Source organism: Myotis yumanensis, unplaced genomic scaffold (genome assembly GCF_028538775.1).
Source record: "Myotis yumanensis isolate MYYU_CA2020_CCGP unplaced genomic scaffold, mMyoYum1.0.hap1 SCAF_1, whole genome shotgun sequence".
Taxonomy (NCBI): domain Eukaryota; kingdom Metazoa; phylum Chordata; class Mammalia; order Chiroptera; family Vespertilionidae; genus Myotis; species Myotis yumanensis.
The window spans coordinates 40,597,967-40,620,314 of record NW_027223752.1 but is presented as its reverse complement, the minus strand read 5'-3'; the positions used below and the strand labels follow the sequence as shown (position 1 = coordinate 40,620,314).

Genomic DNA, 22,348 nt, shown 5'->3' with positions numbered 1-22,348 from the left:
AAATCAATTAAACACACACAATTTTTTTTTAATGGGGCTGAATCAGCTAGCCTTGATCTCCTTCTTTCCTGCCTAGAAGGCAGATATAATGGCAAAGTTACAATGGTTAGCTTCTAATCATGATGTGACCTTGAGGCAAAAGCTTAGCATTTAAGGATAGCAGGAAAAGAAAGCATAGATGTAGCCTGAGAAATAATGAAATTGTGGAGATGGTGCTATTAGCCCTAATAAAGTGAACCTGAGTCACTTTAGAATTTCAAGAGAAAAATAAATGTTTATCTTCTTTAATGTTATTATTTCATGGTTTGGTTTTATATTGTTTCACATGTAGCCAAATTCAGAGTCAGCACTATTTTTGATAGAGTGATCATGTTTTAACTGTGGATTCAATTGCTTCCTTGAAATTCTATCGATTTTTCCTTTATACGTTTTGAAACTATCATTTTGTGCATCATGGTTATGACTTCTTGGTGAATTATTCTTTTTAAAAACATGAAATATATTTATCCTTACTAATGTTTTTAAATCTTGAACTCTATTTCATATAGCATTGTTACATTTGGTTTGGCTTTGCATTTGCCTGATGTATATTTTTCATCCTTTTATTTTCAGCCTTTATTTGTCAAGTTGTTTCAGCTGTTCTGTTTTAGTAGTATTTAGTTGTATTTTGTTTATATATTCCTTAGAAGCACCAATGTCAGATTTTTATTATTACTGATTTGTTCAAAACTATTTTTGGCACCTTATTTGTTTTCTATTTAAAATGCTTTCTAGTGCCTGCCTGGCATAGCTCAGTGGTTGAGCTTCGACCCATAAACCAGGAGGTCATGGTTCGAATCCCAGTCAGGGCATATGCCGAGGTTGCAGGCTCAATCCCCAGTGTGGGGCATGCAGGAAGCAGCCAATCAAAGATTCTCTCTCATCATTGATGTTTCTATCTCTCTCTCCCTCTCCCTTCCTCTCTGAAATCAATTTTAAAAATATGTTTTAAAAATAAAATGCTTTCTAGCTGTTTTATTCCCCCGCCCCCATTCCTGACTTCTGTTGGACTAGTTTACTTCATTTCATCTTTTTTTCTACTGTTTTGAAACTTACACATTCCATTTATCTACTGTTGACTAACCTTAAGTGTTAACATATACATAAATTTATATTTTTCCAGCAAACATAGAATTAATCAGTATTTATATAGTCTCCTTACCTCCATCCCTGAATAAAAAAGAACTTGAGTAAATTCGTTTCCCTCATTTATTTTTCACCTTCATCCCATATTGGATATAATCTAGAATTTTAGTGCCATATTTTTAAATTTTTAAAATTAATACATATTTAGAATTAATGTTTCACTAATTACTTTGGTCACCACTATCCTTATATCTGTGTTATTAATTATGAGTTAATGGAAAGCAATTATATTTTTCATTGAGAATTTCCTTCTGGACTATTTTCAGGAAGAATGAAGGAAAAGAGATGTACCACACCAGAAGCTAGCTTTCTGGGTGGTGTGCTCCTTGTTCTTAATGCAAATCAAGAATCACCCACAGTACCACCTCTCTCTAACCCAAGCTCCTATATTCACTGCTTCTACCTGGAGACAGTAAACCCATTGCTGACACCTGGCCAAAGGCAGAAGGATTATGAGATGAACAGATGTTAATGAAACTAACACCTACTGAAGTAACCCAATCAATTGCCCTATTCATTGCTCTCAGCTCTATAACTTCAATAAGCGTATTCTATGCAAATCCTGGGCTACAAGTTCCCTCTTCAATCCAATCCTGTTTTCATCCTTCAGAAATATCTCAGTTTTTGGTCTACTGGGTAAAGGGCTTGGTATTTTTAAATATTTTTTCTATTATTTTTAGGAGTACATGAGAAGGCTACAGTATATGCTCAGGCTGCCTTGTTGAAACTCCTTTTTTTTAGACCCTGAGGTTGTACTAATGGCTGATATAATCCTATATAATAAAAGCCTAATATGCTAAGTGTCCAGTCATCCGGTCAACCAATCAAAGCGTAATATGCTAATGATATGCTAAGGCCGCTCAACCGCTCGCTATGATGTGCACTGACCACCAGGGGGCAGACAGTTGACTGGTTGACTAGTCACTATGACGTGCACCGACCACCAGGGGACAGACGCTCCAATCGGTAGGTTAGCTTGCTGCTGGGGTCTGGCCGATTGGGACTGAGCAATACGGGCCAGACATGCCCTGGAACCCTCCCGCGGTCCCTCCCCAGCTGGCCAATCTCCCTCGTCCTTCCCTGGCCCTGATCGTGCACTTGTGGGGTCCCTCAGCCTGGCCTGAGCCCTTTCACAATCCAGGCTGAGGGACGCACCTCCCCTGCCCCTGCCAGAGTGCACAAATTTCATGCCCCAGGCCTCTAGTATATTTATAACACACATACATACACACACACACACACACACACACACAGCATGTCCTAAATAATGCAAGCAAGTATTTAATTTATAGTATTAAAAAAGAAATACCTACCTGCATATTGTTTTCTTTTTGTTTGGAGTCAACACTGGAAAGCTTTGACTGCTTCATAGAACTGTCTTCTTTTTTATCTAGGTTATTAAATTGAATAACTTCAAATAATTTCCAGAGATTAGACTCAAATATCATACCCAATATTTAACCTAACCTTGTAATTTAAAAAATGTCACATGAATACTTAATTTAAATTAAAATATAGAATTATGAAATTATTATACAAATCTTAATTCCTCACTATATAATAGCTATTACAATAACTATGACTGTAAAATGAAATCCAGCTGGCAAAACTACATCTTTATAATGGGGAACCAAAGACAGAGTGGTAATATTAATGACCAGGGGACAAAAATAGCCAATATACTTATCTAACACAATTGTAGTTAATCTAATATACAGATCTATTGAATGAATCACGATTCAAATATCTCAGTGACTAAGTCACAAATATCATTAACACAAGTCAGCTACCCACTTATTAATAAGACTTCTCAAATAAAGAATATATAATTATCCATCCTCCTCTGATAGCTGTGCAACCAGATCAGAACACTTTTTTAAAAAAAATGTAGTATGAATAATTTCTCTTTCAAAACGAAAAAAGCTAAGTACAAAAGGCATGTCTTGTTTGCTCTCAGAAAAAATCAAAGTGGTACTTTCCTGAGTTGATAGGTTTCTAGCAGTTTGTTTTTGGTTATATCAAATGATAACTAAAATTGCTTCTTCCTATTTCTTCTTCTAGGTGTTTGCAAAGAAAACTAAGTTTTTGGAAATAAACAGATACTGTACCTATAACTCTTGGTTCTGAAGATAGAATATTTATTGGTCTGACTAATTTCTGAGATTCATTTGGAAGAAATAATTGACTTTTCTGAGAGGTCTTATTCAATATAAGTACATGTTGTTCATCTTTTTCAAAAATTCTAAAGAGAAGAGTAAATCACATTAAATATTAGTGAAGTAAAAAATTAACATATATTGACAGAACACTTGACTTTGGGTGGTAAACACATAATATACAGATGATGTATTATAGAATTATACACCTGAAATCTATATAATTTATTAACCAATGTCACCCCAATAAATTCAATAAAAATTAGCATATATTAAAGCCAGAAGAGATATTTAGATATGAGATAGTTAAAACTCCTTATTTCACAAATAAAACTGAGTTCCAGAGAATTTAACAGATCTACCCAATATTAAGTTACTTACTAGTGTCACAGCTAAAAGACATCTTTCCTGATTAAGTCCAGTGCTCTTCTCAGTATACCACATTCTCATTTTTAAAACAGTAATTTTATGACTCTAAACATGTCAAAAATATTTTAAACTAAAATATCCTATATAATAAAAGCTTAATATGCTAAGTGTCCAGTCGTCCGTTCAACCAATCAAAGCATAATATGCTAATGATGTGCTGAGGTCACTCAACTGCTCGCTATGGCGTGCACTGACCACCAGGGGCAAACAGTCAACCAGTTGACCAGTCACTATGATGTGCACTGACCACAAGGGGACAGACACTCCGACCGGTAGGTTAGCTTGCTGTTAGGGTCTGGCTAATCGGGACTGAGTGAGATGGGCTGGACACACCCTGAGCCCTCCTGCAGTTCCTCCCAGCTGGCCAACCTCCCACATCCCTTCCGGGCCTGATCATGCACTGGTGGGGTCCCTCCGCCTGGCCTGCACCCTCTCCCAATACGGGACCCCTCAGGGGATGTCAGAGAGCTGGTTTTGGCCCGATCCCTCAGGCTAGGCCGAGAGACCCCACTGGTGCATGAATTCATGCACCAGGCCTCTAGTAATATTTATAAGTAGCATGCTTTAGATTTTGAAATACTTCAAACTTTAAAAATATTTATTTAGAAATAATCAACTAGCATGAATATAGAAACCATTAAAGCAACATTATGATCATAAGTCTTTTAAGTTTTTTACTGGAAGAGCAATTTCACTGAATTTTTTCTAAGTCAAAAAAAATTTTTTTAATATTGATGATTAAATAATTTAAATAATTATATTACTTGATAATAACAATATAAAGAATTTTCATATTAAAAATTTGTCAATAGCCTGGCCGATGTGAGTGTCAACCTATGAACTAGGAGGTCACGGTTCAATTCCTGGTCAGGGCACATGCCTGAGTTTCAGGTTTGATCCCCAGTGTGGGGCATGCAGGAGGCAGCTGATCAATGATTCTCTCTCATCATTGATGTTTCTATCTCTCTCTCCCTCTCCCTTCTTCTATGAAATCAATAAAAATACATTTTTTAAAAATTTGTCAATAAAGTGAGATTCTGTACATTTACTATTTTTTTTCTAATCAATTTGACTTACAAAATTAAAGACACATTACTGTGAATGTGAGACATGGGAGAGGGGGAATCAAGAAAATAACAGACCCAAGAAAGTGGAATCAGGAAAATTAATTTGGGAGAGGAATATGTTGAAAAATCAGGATAAAAGCAATGGAGCCATAGGAGAGAAACTTAAGAAGAATGAAAAAGGGTATAGGCAGAATAGAAAAACAGAAAGTTTATCAGACATAGCAATAGTAATACATCTGTTTTTTCATCACACAATAACAGACAAAGTCAATCTTTTTTTAAATGCCTCCAGCACTGATGTCTATTTTATCACCATTAGGATGAATGACAAGGAAACACATGATGCCACAATTCAGTAGCATTTTGGCTCATCTTCACTCTCTCTGGCAAAGGAAGAACTGGTCAAGCTGGTGAGAGGATGATAAAAGGTAAGTATGTTGCTGCTCCTACTATTTTCCCATTGCTGACTCATCATGGAAAACTGGATGAAATATACAACTGACAGGTTATAAAACAGTGAATATGCTGCTGCTATCCCATTTCTCTTTACAAATTATCCTTGGCTGTACTAAATAACAAGTAAATTTGAAAATCAGCCCATAATATTTAAAGGTATATATTAATATTTTTCGTAAGAAATTAATAGACAATAGCACGCACAAAATATGAATATAGATTTTGTATAAATATTAGTGGCTTGGGATAAAATATAGAATAAAATTGTTAGATGCAGAATATTTGTTCACATAAAATCCCATTTTAAAGTTTACTATACCTTTCTTTCAATTCCTTTCTTTTTTCTATATTTTTAGTGTTCTCTTCCAGATTCTTAGTTTCATAAAATCTTGTAATCTGCTAAAAATAAAAATGATAAAGCAAAATAAAATAATTACCTGCAAAGTATTAAGGAACATGCTTTACCTTAATAAATATGATTTTTCTATATTACCACAAGATTTATATTGTAGCAAGTATAAGCTATTGTTTAGTGAAAGTTGCTAAATTAACAATAAATCCTACATCTTTAATTTTTTTCTTACAACTCCATTAGCAAACCTAGATTTCAATGAACTTCCACCTTTTAACATTCTTTATTTTATTTATTGACATGTACACTTTTTAAAAAGGACAGTTAGAAGCAACGTAGACAGATTCCCTACTTAGAGACATAATTACCACAAACTTTAAAGGAAGTCAAATGATATTACTTATCTTGAACCTCATACCTATGAATGATCAATATACCATATAACACAATTTTCAGAGAATTTAGAAAATTAGCTATTAAATTTTTCTCAAAATTTTGAAAATTTTAGACTTTGATTTGTTCACATACCTGTCAATGAAAGCCACATTTCAATAGATGGCACTAAAAATATACTCAAAAGCCTGGCTGGTGTGGCTCAGTTGGTAGGAGCGTTGTCCCATGCATTGAAAAGTGGCAGGTTTGATTCCCATCAGGGCCCATACCCAGGTTTCGAGTTAGGTCCCCCAGTCAGGGTGTGAACATGAGGCAACCAACCGACATTTCTCTCTTTCTCCCTTCCTATTTCTAAAATCAATTTTTAAAATGTACTCAAGAAAATATCATGTACCATCAATCTTAAAGGCTAAACTAGTTCTAGCCTAGCTCTATAAAGATTATAGTCATACATTTTCAAAATTAAGTCCTTTAAACCATTTACTGTCTTGTTCTCTTTTAATGCCTTTAAATTTTTGTTATTAAGCTAGATGATATTTTTTCATCATTTTCTTCCTCAGCCCCCAAAGAAAGTTAAACTAGTCCCCAAAATCCAGAATTGGATATACTCAATACCTATATTTTGGCTCCAAAGGCAATCTGAGGCAAACAAATTATCATATGGCCTTGTCCATATTGAGGCTCTTTAAAAATAACTCTCCTAAGACCTTAAAGTAATATACCATTACACTTATACATTTATACACATAACATATACCTGGTTTAAATATTTAATTTCTATTTCCACTTCATCTACTTCTTTCTTCAATTCACATGAAATTTTGGAAAAATTGTTGGCATGTCTAAGAATATCTTGTGTTTTACATCTCAAATTAACACTTATATGTTAAGGAACTATGTTATGTAAACAGATTTTACATTTATAATACATATATTATATCAGAATATCATGTAACATTTCTATATACTTATGTTCCACATAAACAATAATTAATATTACTAACAGTATATGAAAACAGAATATAAACATCTGTCAAACTGACAAAGAAAATTTATTGTTTATCTATGTTATATATTGAGCTTACAGTAAAAATAACATTTCAGCCCTAACCGGTTTGGCTCAGTGGATAGAGCATTGGCCTGCAGACTGAAGGGTCCAGGTTCAATTCCAGTCAAGGGCACCTAACTTGATTACAGGCTTCATCTTCAGCCCTGGTCCAGGTACACGTGGGAGGCAACCAAATCGATGTGTCTCTCTCTGTGTCTCCCCTGCTCCCTTCCACTCTCTCTCAAAATTATCCTCTGGTGAGGATTAACAAAAACAAAACACATTTCATCCAAAATACTTAAGATTTTTTTCTTTCAGTTAAGTATTTTTACAGTGTGTTTTTTTGCTTTTGTTTTTTTTCTACCCAAGTTCATCATGTAATTTGACATGACTAATAATAAACAACCAATTCAGGTTCAAATCTAATTTCCCGTGTTTCCACATTATTTCTTTTTTCCAAAGTCAACATTAAAAATCCACCCTTTTCCTGCTCTGTAAGGTTCATCAGTGTACCCTGCAGAACTCAGAAGAGAGCTAGAACTTCTATCTGGACTTTCTGCTTGAACTGAATTTATACCCAATTTCAAGTAGAGAATTTTTCAGCTGTTACTAGATATTCTGCATGGTTATTAGCTACTACAGTTCCCTGAGTTACTCTACAATTCATTTAGGAGAATTTAAAAATAAATACTAATAGGACAGTAAACAAAAACTCCATAGAAAATCTGTCAGGCCTTTTCTATTCTGCCTTAAAATATGACTTGTATGAACATAAAATTTAAGATGAACATTATTTATAATGCTATGACATTATCAAAAGTATCAATTTGAATTTTAAGATATAGACATTTAAATCATCTCCCTACCTGTAATACCTCTTCTTGTTTGCCATGCATTCATACATCTCATCCCTCCTACATCCAACTCCCTAAACCCCTGCTGTACCTTCTGCATCTATAACCTCTGCCCTTTCCTATTGAGAAGTTAAAACATAAATGGGCAGCAGTTGAACAATCAAGAACAGAAAAAGCTAAAACCCAAACACGGAGAGAGCAAGCAGCAAAGGAATAAAAGGGTAATTGAGGATGAAGCAGAATGAAGAAAGGTAGAGTACAGGGATAAAGAAGACTTAGTACAAACAGTGGAGTTATAATCTGATAGGAAAGCATATGAAGGATTGTGGAGGTTGGAAGAGGATTAAAGTTCCAAGTTCATCACCAGGCAAGATCTTGACAAACAAATGAGACTTAGACCAATTAAGAATTACTTAAGACTCTAATACAATGCCACTGTATCAAAATATTTGCCTACTCATCTCTCTCCCTACTAAAAGCTCCTTGCAAGAAAGCTCTGTATCTCCTTGAGCACTGTCTGGCACAAGGCAGATACCTAATGAATTTCTATAGGTGAATGAATGATTGTGACTCCACCTCCTTACCGCTTCCCTCCTAACAAGTTAGAATCAACTACTTAATTGGAATTCTTTCTTTGGTAAGACAGAGCAAGATGACTTTTTCATTGGTTTGGTTTCTAAGACATACCACTTAAAGCCAGATACATATAGCACTTCATTCTCATTAAAATTGTCTCTTCTAATCACATGCACATATATGAAAATTAATCCTAGATGAACTTTAAAGTAAACTCTAAAATTTTTTAATTAAACCAAAAACAAACCCATGTGATTCTCACCAAAGAAACACAATAACAATTAAAATGCAGAAATAATACTTATCTAATAAAAATTCTAAGCAGAAATACTATTGTGGATACATATGTAATGTCCATTTAGTAAGTGATGGAAAGGGAGCAGGCACTGAAAAACAAAGTTGTATTTTAGATTGAGTTATTATTTTCATTATAAAGATGTCACTATTAAAACAATATACAATAAAAATGTTAATACCTAGAAATTCCATAAAAATAGTTTCATTCATTTTTAGTTGTTCAGTACATGCCAACACTCTGTTTTGAATTTCTTCATGTTCTCTTTTCTTCTCATAATATTCACGTGAAAGGGGTGCTTCTGAGTATTTTAGTTGGTATTGCTTCAAAACATCTTTATACTGACATATATAACCATGGTACATTTTTCTGTTAAAATTTTAAAAAATGATATCATCATCACAGAGTATTTTTTAAAACTATCACTTGTTAAAGTCTACTAAATTAAGCATAAAAGGGAAGTCTAATACCTACTTATCCCTGCTTCCCTAAATACCATTTGTCCTTCAGATTTTCCTTAACTCCATCACACTTTCCAACTCTTATACTTTTTCTTCACTACCTGAGTTATTCACTCCTTAATCCACTATTTCCGTTCTCACCATTCTGATGAAACTACCCTTCCCAAGGTCACAGATGAGCTAATTTGTCTAACTCAGTGATCTCTTTTTAGCTCTCTTTCCAACTGACATTACAGAACCTGGCTCTTTTTAAAAATATATTTTTGATTAACTTTTTTAGAGAGAGAGGAAAAGAGAGGGGGAGAGAGAGAAATGATGTGAGAGCGAAACATCGATGGGCTGCTTCCTGCATTCTCCCCCGCACCCCCACCAGGGATTGAGCCTGAAACCAGGCATGTGCCCTGAACGGGAATCGAACTGGCAACCTTTTGGTGCATGGGATGACACCCAACCAACTGAGCTACACTGGCCAGGGTACAACCTGGTTCTTTTGATCACTTCTTGAATTTCTATTCTCCCTGAGTTCTGAGTCTCTATTCTCCCCAGTTTAGCTACTTCTATAACTACGGCTTTTAAATCTTCTTCAATTATCTAAGCCAAAATGATTACAAAAAGTCATGTTCTATGTGTTAGAACTCTGGTTTCACAACCATTCTGGTATACTTCAAAACTATTTTAGAAAGAAAATTTCAGCACTGTTTGGAACTCTGTTCCAACTCAGGTAGAAGTGGGTGGTCATCTATTTAGGTATAAGTCTTGAGTGAGACAGTTAATTCTTGCAAAATGATATTAACTCTTCCTTCTCATTTGACCTTTGCTTTCTCTACAGTAGGGGGTCAGTGACTATGACCTATGGGGCAAATCTAACCTGCCACCTGTTTTTGTATGGCCTATTAGCTAAAAATGTTTTGTTTTTTTTTAACATTTTTAAATGATTGAAGAAAATAAAAAGTATAATAATATTTCATGACACATTAAAGTTGTATGAAATTCAACCCTAGCCTGTTTGGCTCAGTGGATAGAGCATCAACCCGTGGACTGAAGGGTCCCGGGTTCGATTCCAGTCAAGGGCAGGTACCTCAGTCGCAGGCTCAATCCCCATCCTGGTTGGGGCTCATGTAGGAGGCAACCAATCATTGTCTCTCTCACATCAATGTTTCTCTCTCTGTGTCTCTCCCCCTCCCTTCCACTCTCTCTAAAAATCAATGGAAAAATATCCATTAACCAAAAAGAAAAAAGATTTAAAAATGTTATATGAAATTCAAACTGTAATGTCCATCAACCAAGTTTTATTGGAATAGTCATTCATTTCTATATTGTCTAAAGTTGCTCTTGCACCACAACAGCCGAGTTCAGTAGTTACAACAGAGACTGTGTAGCCCACAAAGCCTAAAATATTCATTATCCTCTTTTTACCCAAATTTTTATATAATACTTAGCTTCAAGAATTAGTACTCATAGAAAATATTCTAAAAATATATAATCTTCATGTTCCTCAAAATTTTGTGAATTTTATAAATTAAGCCATACTATACAGGGAAATTATTTTAAAATACAATAATGGTTATCTTACTTCAGCACAGGAGTAAAGAAGAACAAGTATTCATCAACTGCTTGTATAGTAAGAAGAAAAGTAGGGCCAACAGCCTTGTACTAGCAGGTCTGAATCTTGAGAATGTTTTAATTCCTTAATATTACTAAACTCTGTTCCCTTTTAACCAGATAAAGCAGTTGAGCCCAAACAAGATCCTATTCCTCTAAATGCATATTTGCTAATTAGGTGCTAATTTAGGGAAAATACCCATAAGAAAACTGAGTCTGAGACACCAGTTTCTGATGAGATTAGCATACCACATCTATCCTGTTCCTATTACATATTCCTGCCCACTCTTCTAACATACTCTGTATAGGAACTCTGAGAGAGCCCAGCATAGCCAAGTCATGATTCAAGAAGAGTCATTACAATCTTATCTGTTGCCAACTATACTAGTTTTTGTGACTGCCTGGGACAGGGATGGGAGATTAGGAAAAACAAGGAGCTGGTGCCTTTACTTCTTTCATTACCCATGATACCAACAAATAGACTCTTTTCTTTTTATAGATGCCTGGTATTGACTCATCAACTCAATCAACCCATGTGGCTGGTTTAAGAAAGAAAAATATAGCTTTAACAAGTAGCTATGGCGAGCTAAGAGAAGTAATCCACAACAAACAAGATAAAAAAAGTCGATGTTTGTATGGTTTTCATTAGCCCCTCATAGAATCATTTTAATAACTTTTATAACCAAGGCTTGCATTGAGAGATGTTATCAGAAGCAATAATATAGATTTTATTTTGGGGAGAACACTGAAGATACTGATTATCACATTGCATAATTTCCCCTTTATGAGAACCAAGAGGAGAAATTTCTCTCAATTCTTATTACCAGGAAAAACCTCTACTTATCCTAAGCAACTGAACTGTTTTTTGTTTTTAAAATGATTACTCTGAATTCCAAACAGATCACATTTCCATAATGTCTTGGCTACTACTAGGAATTTCAAAGCCTAATTTATGCCTATATCTAACAAATATGCAAAACCATGTAGTATGAATTTCTATCCTGACCAAAGGCTTCATTTTTCTATATTATCCTTACTTCTCTGTAGCCTTGACTTTTATATTTAGTTTTCTTTTAACACTGTGGTACTATTTATACAAAGTATCTCAAATGCTTTTTGTATGGAAGCATGGGCTATAAATGACAAAGTAACAGTCTCCTTTACTAATTCCACCTTCTGCCTTTTCCTTGAATGATCATGTATTCTACCTTTCTCTTATTTTTGCTCTATACATTTTTCTGGGCTATCTCATCTATTTTCATGATTTCAAAAGCCAATGAAGATCAAATCTATACCTTCAGTCTCTACCTTCTTTTAATATGAAGGATATTGCAATATCAGCAGTGAGACTGGCACTACCAAGTTCCTTCCCTGGGAACTATACTCAGCATCTCACTATCAAGCCACCATAACCTTGAACTGTGCCTGTGAACAGCTGTGCTTTATCTCAATTTACTTTGTGCATTCCTGCTTTTACTATAATGTTAATGTTATTTGGTATGATTTAATAGATTATTTTTAGGTCCAGAAATGCTCAAAAATGTTTCCATATAAATTGATTCAGCACAGTGAAGGATTTGCTTCTTCACTTGACGCCATTTCAGCTTATGAAGGATTTCCTAAGAATGCTCTATTTTTGGGTTGCGGGTAAAACCTGTATTCCAAATTTTTCATAAGCTAAATCTACAGCTAACTCGTCTCCCAGATGCTTGCTTATAACAATTTAGTCATAACTGAAGCACTATTAATTGAAGCACTCTGCTACAGCAATTGCTATTGATAGTTTCTATTTAAGGACATATATAAACAAATCCAGGGTTTGATAGAGCTATATAACAAATAGGTAGGCCTTTAATGGTACCCCAAGAGTCCAAAACATGGCTTTACTTGACCAGAGGGAAGGAGGAGTGAGGACTAGGTGAAGGTGGGCAAAGGTGGGAAAAATGGAGACATCTATAATAGTATAAACAATAAAAATGAAGTTAAATAAAAACAAAACAAAAAACTACCCCCTCCCCACTGTACAAAATTTCTGCATTCTTACAAAGCATATCCTATTAATACTTACAGGATTGATAAGCTTAAATATAGGTACTCGTTCTGGCTGGTGTAGGTCAGTGGTTAGAGCATCAGCCTGCTTACCAAAGGACCCAGTTTCTACTCCCAGTCATGGGCACATACTTGGGTTGCAGTTTTGATCCCCGCCCCAGTCAGGGCATGTGTGGGAGGCTACCACTCAATGTGTCTCTCTCACATCGATGTTTTTCTTTTCCCCTCCCCCCCCACCCTCTCTCTCTCTCTTTCTCTCTCCCCCTTACCCCCCTCCCTCCCTTCCACTCTAAAAATCAATGGAAAAAATACCCTCGGATGAGGTTTAACAAAATAAAAGCATTTATATACTGTACTTGTCTTTTTCAATTGTTTCCTGATAAATAGTAAATTGGTCCTTCATATAGTCTTCATATTTATGAAAAACATCACATGTTGGCTTCCAGCTATGGAAAAAAATATGATAATTAGCATCTCAGAATGATAAATGAATTGTTAGAGATCATGAAAATGAATGCAACCATTTAAAAATAAACAAATTTTTCCCTTCCTAGAGAAAACAAGCTTACATCAAGAAAAATAGTCCCATCTCCCATCATCACTACCATCCTTCATGCAATCATACATATGCTCAAATATCATTATCTGTTAAGCTATAATAATAAAAGCATAATATGCAAATTGACTGAATGACTGAACAGCAGAACGACCGTCTGGATGACCTTCCAGACGACCATGCTATGACATGCACTGGCACCAGGCCAGCCAAGGCAGGTGCAATGTAATTAGTGGGGGAGGGGGGGCTGCTATAGCCCCAAGATCGTCCCACAGAGGGAGGCCAAGTCTACCTGGCTGGGCGGGGCTGTGGCAGGTGGGCAGGGCCTCCCTCTGCAGGGCCATTGATCACGGGGCTCCCAGAATGAAAGAAGGCGCAGGCCAGGCTGAGGGACCCTCCCACCCTCGAGTTCACAAATTTCATGCACAGGGCCTCTAGTTTTTACATAAAACCCATTTTGGAATCGTAACTAGGGAAGCAGCAATTGTAACATGACTGGACTGTGTACGTATTGCTATGGCATTTCTAGAATATCCTCTGCAACACTGCAACATCCGGCTTTCTTTCTCATCATACTTCTAAGGTCTTGGCTAAGAAATTCTTTTGGAGTAAGCATTCAAAGAGCTAGGATAAGGCCTAAAGAGAGGTTTTTTCTCCTTTGAAACTTAAAAAGCTGGGTTGTTACACCCTCCTGAACTAAAAAAGAAACTAGGCCAAAATGAATTATAAATGAATTATAAAATCAGATGGCAATAATAAAATAAATATTCATATTATACATTTTTATTACATGACTCAAAAAGTGTTACCAATGTGAAAAATCTATAATTAGCATATATCATGGCAGCCTCCATTCTAAGTATTGTTCAAATATTTTCTCTAGCTCTTCTTTCTAATCTTTTCTATTTTTTCAGATTCAAAAAGTATAAATGCCCACTTTGGAAGCACAGAATATCATCCATATAGTTTCAACACTGAAAAATAACTAATATTATTGTTTAAATAAATTGTTTCCTTTTGGTTTTTGTTATCAATTTAGGGTGTCTTTGTTTTTAATCTGCATGTAGTCATATTTATCCATTTCCTATGTGATTTCTACTTTTGGTGACATATTTGGAAAAGTTTTTTTCTCTCAAAGATTATGATGTCATCCATATTTTTTCTAGCACTATTATGAATTCATCTTTAACATTTAAATTTCTAAACCAGCATGCTGACATCATAAACTAGAGGTGGTCACGGCATTAAACTCAACAGATCCTACTAACGGTCCTCCGAACCCAGCAGAGATGAAATTGTATAAAGTACAATACATCATGAATACAGCAGGTTCTCTGGCAAAACTATCAGTTCTTTCCCAGTACCCATTGCAGTTAGTTGATGGAAACCACTGGTAAAACCTTTACAATAAAACCTAAATCAAAAAAATTTTTTTAAAGTTCAACAAGATATAGTTTTTATAGATCAGATAGCCAAAAAATTTAAACATTACTAATTCCTGTTCTGGCAAGGTTTTGAGGAAATAGAAACTCTCATACCTTGTTGGTGGGAGTATAAAATTAGTATAATCTTTTTGAAGAGCAGTTTGACATTATCAAATGTTTAAATGTGCATGCATACTCTTTGATTTAACAATTTCACTTCTAGAAGTTTATCCTATAGCATTAGGTCTATAAATGTGAAAGGATACCTGGACATGTTGCTTATAATACAAAAAAACTGAAAACAACCTAAAGGTCTATTAATAGAATGGTTAAATAACTTAGGATACATCAATATTAAAAAATACAATGGAGCTGATAAAAAATGAAGTCTATACATAATCATTACATGTGTAATATCATTTACATTACATATTGTTAAAATTTAAAAAACAAGTTGAAGAATAAATATGGTATACTCCCATCTTTGTAAAAAAAAAATATATATGTAGATAGATGTGCATGCAGTATCCTATATAATAAAAGGCTAATATGTAAATAGACTGAACAGCAGAATGACCAGTCACTATGACACACACTGATCACCAGGGGGCAGATGCTCAACACAGGAGCTGCCCCCTGGTGGTCAGTGTGCTCCCACAGGGAGAGCACCGCTCAGCCAGAAGCCTGGCTCACCTTTGCAGCAGCACTAAGGATGTCCGACTGACAGCTTAGGCGGGGAGCGGGCCTAAGCCGTCAGTCAGACATCCCCCGAGGGCTCCCTGACTGCAAGAGGGCACAGGCCGGTCTGAGGGGACAACCCCCCAAGTGCATGAATTTCATGTACCAGGCCTCTAGTATGTAATAATATTGAAAATTTATTTAAAAGGTTTGTTATGGCCCAGCCAGTGTGGCTCAGTAGTTTGATTATTGACCCATGAACCAAGAGATCACTGTTCATTTACCAGTCAGGGCCATGACCGGGTTTCAGGCTCAATGTCAAGAATAACTATGATTTTTCTTTTTTTAAGTAATGAGGTAAAAACCAAAAAGGCTTATTAAAATTTTGAATAACAAAATATTTTAAAACAAATATGAATCTAAGATATAGTACTTAATACAATGATCCACATAAAATTAAATACAAAAACTTAACACATTTTTTTTTCATTTTTTTAAAAAAATCTTTATTGTTGAGAGTATTACAGATGTCCCTACATTTCCCCCCTCCACCCAGTTCCCACCCTGCCCCAGGCCTTCACCATCCTATTGCCTGTGTCCATAGGCAATATATCTATAATAATAAAAGCGTAACATGTTAATTAGACTAGACAGCCGAACAACCTTCCAGATGAAGCTGGGGCTATGAGGGCCAAGGCAAGCTGCAGTGGCTGCGAGGGCCGAACTCCTTGCATGAATTTCATGCATCAGGCCTCTAGTATGCATATAAGATCCTTGGTTAATCTCTTCCCATCCCCCAATCATCCTTCCCTCTGGGTTTCGTCAATCTGATCCATGTTTCCATGCCTCTGATTCTATTTTGTTCATCAGTTTATTCTGTTCATTAGATTTCTTGTTCATTTAATTTTTAGATTCAGTTGTTGATAGATATGTATTTATTGCCATTTTATTGTTCATATTTTCTTCTCTTTCTCTTAAAGAATACCCTTCAACATTTCATGTAATACTGGTTTGGTGATGAACTCCTTTAGCTTTTTCTTGTCTGTGAAGCTCTTTATCTGATCCTCAATTTTAAATGAGAGCTTTGCTGGGTAGAGTAATCTTGGTTTTAGATCCTTGCTATTCATCACTTTGAATATTTCTTGCCACTCCCTTCTGGCCTGCAAAGTTTCTGTTGAGAAATCAGCTCATAGTCATATGGGTGCTCCTTGGTAAGTAACTACTTCTCTTTTGCTGCTTTTAAGATTGTCTTTAACCCTTGGCATTTTAATTCTGATGTTGCTTGGTGTGGGTCTCTTTGGGTTCCTCATGTTTGGGACTCTCTATGCTTCCTAGACTTGTAAGTCTATTTCTTTCCACTGGGTAGGGGAAGTTTTCTGTCATTAATTCTTCAAATAGGTTTTCAATATCTTGCTCCCTCTCTTCTCCTCTGGCACCCCCATCATGTGAATGTTGGTACTCTTCAAGTTGTCCCAGAGGCTCCTTATACTATCTTCATATTTTTGGATTCTTTTTTTTTGCTCTTCTGATTGGGGTTTTTTTGCTTCCTCATATTCCAAATCATTGAGTTGATTCTTGAAATCCTCTACTCTCCTGTTGAATCCCTGTAAATTATTCCTTATTCAGTTAGTGTATGCTTAATTTCTGACTGGTCCTTTTTCATATCTTTGAAATTCTCACTACAATCCTTGAAGTCTCACCAAGTCCCTTGAAAATCTCATTAAGGTCCCTGAGTAACCAGATAACCATTATTTTGAACTCTGTATCATCATTTTGAACTCTGTATCCAGCAGTCCCTGCATTTTGGCTGCTTCCCTGTGATTGTTTCTATGTGCTTGGTAGAGCTGTTACATCTCCTGGAATTGGTAGAGTGACCTTGTGTATTAGGTGTCCTAGGGGGCCCTGTGGCTAAGCCTCTCCAGTCACCTGAGCTGAGCACTCTAGGTGTGCCCCTGTGTGGGCTGTATGCAGTCTTGTTGTAGTTGAGCTTTGATTGCTGTTGGCATCCCTGGGAGGAATTGACCTCTAGGCCAATTGGCTATGAGGACCAGCAGCATCTACAATGGAAGAGGTTCTGTGCAAGAGATACCCCTATGGAGGAGGATTTATTTCTGTGGAGCTTTGGTGCTCACTGAGTCTGTACCTTGAATGTATCACTTGTGAATGTGTAGAGTGGTAATCAGGTATGGTCTGAAGCTGTCCACCAGTGCATTGGCTCTGGAGCCTCCCAGGAGGTGCTAAGTCAGCCACTGCCTGGGGCCATCCAGCAGGAGCTACCATGACCTGCAAATGGCTCTACTTGTGTTGGGCAAGAGCCTAGGTGACGCCCAGCGTTGAAGCAAAGCAGGCTGGTGCTAGTGCTGGCTCTTAGGCCTTTTATTGATAAGTTTGGAGCATGCTGATGCCAGCTGCTGCTTGTTTAAGAGATTTTAGCAAATTCTGAACACTGACCCAGGACAGGCCATTCATATGGAAAAGCAGCTGCAAACAGCTTGGATGGGGCTGCAAATTGGATGGGGTGGGGTCTCAGGGAATCACCAGAGCAGAGTGAACAGTGTGAGCCACGCTCATGGAAACTCAGTTATGGCTGCCAGTTAGCTCTGCAACAGGGGAGGGCCCAGCACAGGAACAATGACCCCTGTGAGCACCCGTCTGAGAGAAAGCAGCCCCCTAGTTCCTGTCCCAATGCCACAGTCCAGTTCTTCCCCATATGTCCCAGATTCCCCCAAAGCTTCCACCTGGTGCTGAAGCTCAGAGGAAGCGGGATCATGTAAGTTTGTGCACAGGCCCTTTAAGAGAACACCCGGGACTCCAACAGCCTCTGTGTCACTCAGCCACATCCCCACTGGTTTTTACAGCCCAAAGTTACAGGGACTTCTCTATCCAACTCTGGAACCCTGGGCTAGGGGTCTGGTGTGGGTCTGAGCCCCCCTTCTTCTCACGAGAAGCCTTGGAGATAACCCTCCCGATTAAAAAAATGCCACACCTAGGCGTTGGACCAGCACGTTCCATACCTCCATCCTTCCCACTGGTCTTAATGTGCTTTTTGCTTTTTTGCTCTAGTTGTAGGACTTCCATTCAGCCAGCCTGCAGATGGTTCTGAATGACTGTGGCTCTGTATTTTAGTTGTAATTTATATGTGGCTGTGGGAGGCGATGAGTACTAGTGTTTACCCTTGCCATGTTGGTTCTCCTCTCCTCTAACATTTTATTTTTAAGTATTTGTATATACAGTAAAGTCCCAATGACAATTCTTTATTTCAAAATGATTATATCTTACAATGGATTTAAGTACTAAAATCTAAAACCTGATGCCATATTGAAATAATTCTTAACATATTGAATACTTTTATTTTGGAAAGCTACTAATTTTAGACTAGATTCTACTAGACAAAAATACAATCTTGAAAATTCAAAGATGTAAATTATTTCAAATTTATTTATGTAATAGTAATTTTATATACTGAATCTAGATTATTCAAATTTCAGTATTTAGACTAGTTGGATCTGAATTAGATCTTATAGCACTTTTTTTCTTTTGAACTTCCTCTGATCCCTTCTTTCAAGGCAATTTAAGACTTAATTCATCATTGTGCTAATATAAAATACTATTATAAAACAGCAGATTCTAAACTCAGAAACCTTGAATAAAAGAATCTAGTGACAATTACTCAAAGTTCTTTTCTTTCAAATACTCACTTACTACAGTTGTCTTTGATTTCCTTACTATGTTTACAGTAATAACCAATTTCCTCATCTGTTGTATTTATAGTTTCCTGTATCTTACAAATTATTGCTTTATTTTGTTTAATATCTTCAAAGTTTTCTGAAAAAAAAAGGAAAATATTTATTTTCTTAAAGTAAAAGCATAAAATTAAAGTAAACAAATACAATAGAAAAAAAGAGTTTGGCAATTTACCTAAAAGGAAGATAGCCAGAGAATAGAGCGAAAATGAGATGGGAAGGGCCCTATACTGAAAAGCACAGAACCAAAGCCAGGCTTGCTCCTAGAGCAGTGATGGCGAACCTTTTGAGCTCGACATGTCAGCATTTTGAAAAACCCTAACTTAACTCTGGTGCCGTGTCACATATAGAAATTTTTTGATATTTGCAACCATAGTAAAACAAAGACTTATATTTTTGATATTTATTTTATATATTTAAATGCCATTTAACAAAGAAAAATCAACCAAAAATATGAGTTCCCGTGTCACCTCTGATACACGTGTATGTCATAGGTTCGCCATCACTGTCCTAAACCCATAAGCTAAGGATTTGTGTTTGGGATTGAAGAGAAAGATAAGCATCCTTTTTTATTGTAAGAAGGTTAGAGTGATATCTAAGATCAATGGCATCTAATGAAGCCATAAGTTCATGTAAATGTTTACTCATATATGATACTAACATAAGAGTTTTGTTTTTGACAAATGTGAAATTTTGATTCAATTCCATGTCAATTAATTACTAAATGCACCTTCAACTCATTTCTTTTTAGTAGTGACTAAAACAGATAAAAGTAAAATATAGTTTCTTAAAAAGATTAAAATAAAATTTTAATAGCCTGTATTCTTTTCTGTTGCAGAAAAGACAACTAAATTCTTCCTTTTCAGAACTATTAAGAAATTAATGGTTCTATTTTCTTTTAGTTTTTCTGTAGAATCTTAAAATACTGTATTTATGTAATTTGCTTTGCCATCTCACTCTTAATATTATTTTCAGTATTATCATCCCTGAAAAATATGGCATCCATCAATCCTGGCCCCTGACTCACTCAAATGTTTGAAATAACCTGTGTTATTTGAGAAAAATATTATTTTCAATTGCACTTAGAGGATCATTTCAGCTTAAAGCAAAATTCTTCTGCACAAATTAAATACTGAATACAGAATAGGACATTATTAGGCACTCAATAGAACTGGCACAAAAGTTATAATGCCAACTATAAGTTACCCTAAGCAAGGCAACCGCATATTACCTTGCATGCCATAAGAAATTAAAAACTAAGACATTTTTATCGTGCAAAACTACTTACTATTAATTCGTCGAATCATATCTTCTTTAGTACTTATATCTTGCTCATACTGAAAAACTAAAATAAATAATTCTTTTGTGACTTCACTTCATTGTTAAAATAGCAGGTGATCATACAAATAACTACATAATTCTTTATTTTTATTTCGTACCTACCAAATTCTAGCAAAAGTCTGTCCAAACTGACAAATAGGCTGTCATTCATCTTGGATACTGTGTTTAAGGGGAAAAAAAATTATCAGGAAGGATTTTCTGAAGACGTATGCAAAACAGCACATATTCAGTAAGACATTTGTTAACATAGCATTATTACAGGAAAATGTGGATGGGGAGCAAGAACTGGGGAGGGCAGAGACCTCGTGGGCACCTCACTCAGTACTTGGGGAACACTGTTGCATGGCAGACTTCCGGGGGCACCCTCACACTTGTTTATAGGTGCTTGTCTGAATGCTCTGGAGTCCACAGACACACAGAGCTCTCAAAAGAACATGCCCTATGAGATAAATATCTCTGAATATGTCCTTTCCGAATGTGTCCTTCTAGGAGAAGGCGGGGGTCTCCCGGGACCGCCACGTCGGCTTAAGAAACACGCCAGAGGCGCGCTTCGCCCCACTCCTAACCCACCCGGGTTCCGGAGCCTCCTAACCCGGTTCCGGAGCGGCCCTTCCGCGCTCTGTGGCAGGAACAGCATCTGCTTCCCTTCACCTGAGTCTGCCCCACACTCCGCCCACGCGGTGGCGCCCACGGCTGCGGCCGCCCTGTGGCGGAGGCCGGCCACGCGCCTGGAAGTTTCTAGAAGCCCCTAGAACGCGACCTCCCGCTGTTTTCTGGAGACAGGGCCCGCCAGCTTCCCAACCTCTCAGCCACCGGCGGCGGGGGAATAACTGCCACACACAGCTCCCTTCCCCATCCACCTCACCGGCCCCTCGGGACCGAACGTCCACTCCCTTCCTTTCCTGGGTCCCAGAATCCACGCAGAATCGAACTCCCGGCACGCGAAGGCAGACGCCAACCCGGAACTGCCCGCTGGGCCCCGATGGAGGAGCTGAAGAGCCAGATCCAAGTCCCGCGAGACTACGCCAGTCACGGCTTCCTCCGGGCCAAGCGGGACCCTAGCGCTTTACCACCCGGAAGCGGGTGCTTTGGGATCCGGGGAGGATCCCTACATGGAGGGCTGGGGAACCTCGCAGAGACGCTCCCGGTTTCTTTAAGAAAGTGTTTTTTGAAGATTACTCATGATAACCGTTTTAAAAGCTTTTTGAGAATAACAATGATATTAACTTTAACAGTAAAAACACTGGCACCAGTCAAATTCAATTTGCAATCAGCATTTTTCGAAAGTTCTTGAAAAGCAAGCATAAGACTTCAAACACGTTCTCCCTCAGCAAACATTTTGGGAGTGAGTCATTTGTTGCTAATAAAATGCACACATTAACATTTTCTGTATGAAATGCTGTCTTTATTTATTCTTAAATATATTTTTATTGATTTCAGAGAGGAAGAGAGAGGGAGAGAGATAGAAACATCAATGATGAGAGTGAATCATTGATTGGCTGCCTCCTGCACACCCCACACTGGCGATCGTTGGATCCAGTGCGTAACTTGATCAGAATTGCCAGTGCTCTACCCACTGAGCCAAACTGGCTAGGGCCAAAATGCTGTCTTTAGATCATTTATGCTCTTAGATTTGCATCTCCAAAGTGAAAAAAGGATGAAGAAAAAATAATTTCAATAAAC

The 22,348-nt window shown here is 36.9% G+C and overlaps 1 protein-coding gene across 1 annotated transcript in view; it reads right to left on the bottom strand.

Annotated features, from left to right (window-relative positions):
- The window catches only part of CUNH14orf39 (chromosome unknown C14orf39 homolog), a 37,562-nt gene extending 16,746 nt beyond the window's left edge, over positions 1-20,816 (bottom strand). The window contains 10 exon segments of the mRNA XM_070403746.1: positions 2,499-2,575; positions 3,294-3,427; positions 5,613-5,692; positions 6,796-6,916; positions 8,860-8,902; positions 8,993-9,180; positions 13,280-13,369; positions 19,280-19,406; positions 20,613-20,669; positions 20,768-20,816. Coding sequence (XP_070259847.1) covers positions 2,499-2,575; positions 3,294-3,427; positions 5,613-5,692; positions 6,796-6,916; positions 8,860-8,902; positions 8,993-9,180; positions 13,280-13,369; positions 19,280-19,406; positions 20,613-20,669; positions 20,768-20,816 — 966 coding nt within the window.
- Positions 20,817-22,348: the final 1,532 nt, after the last annotated feature.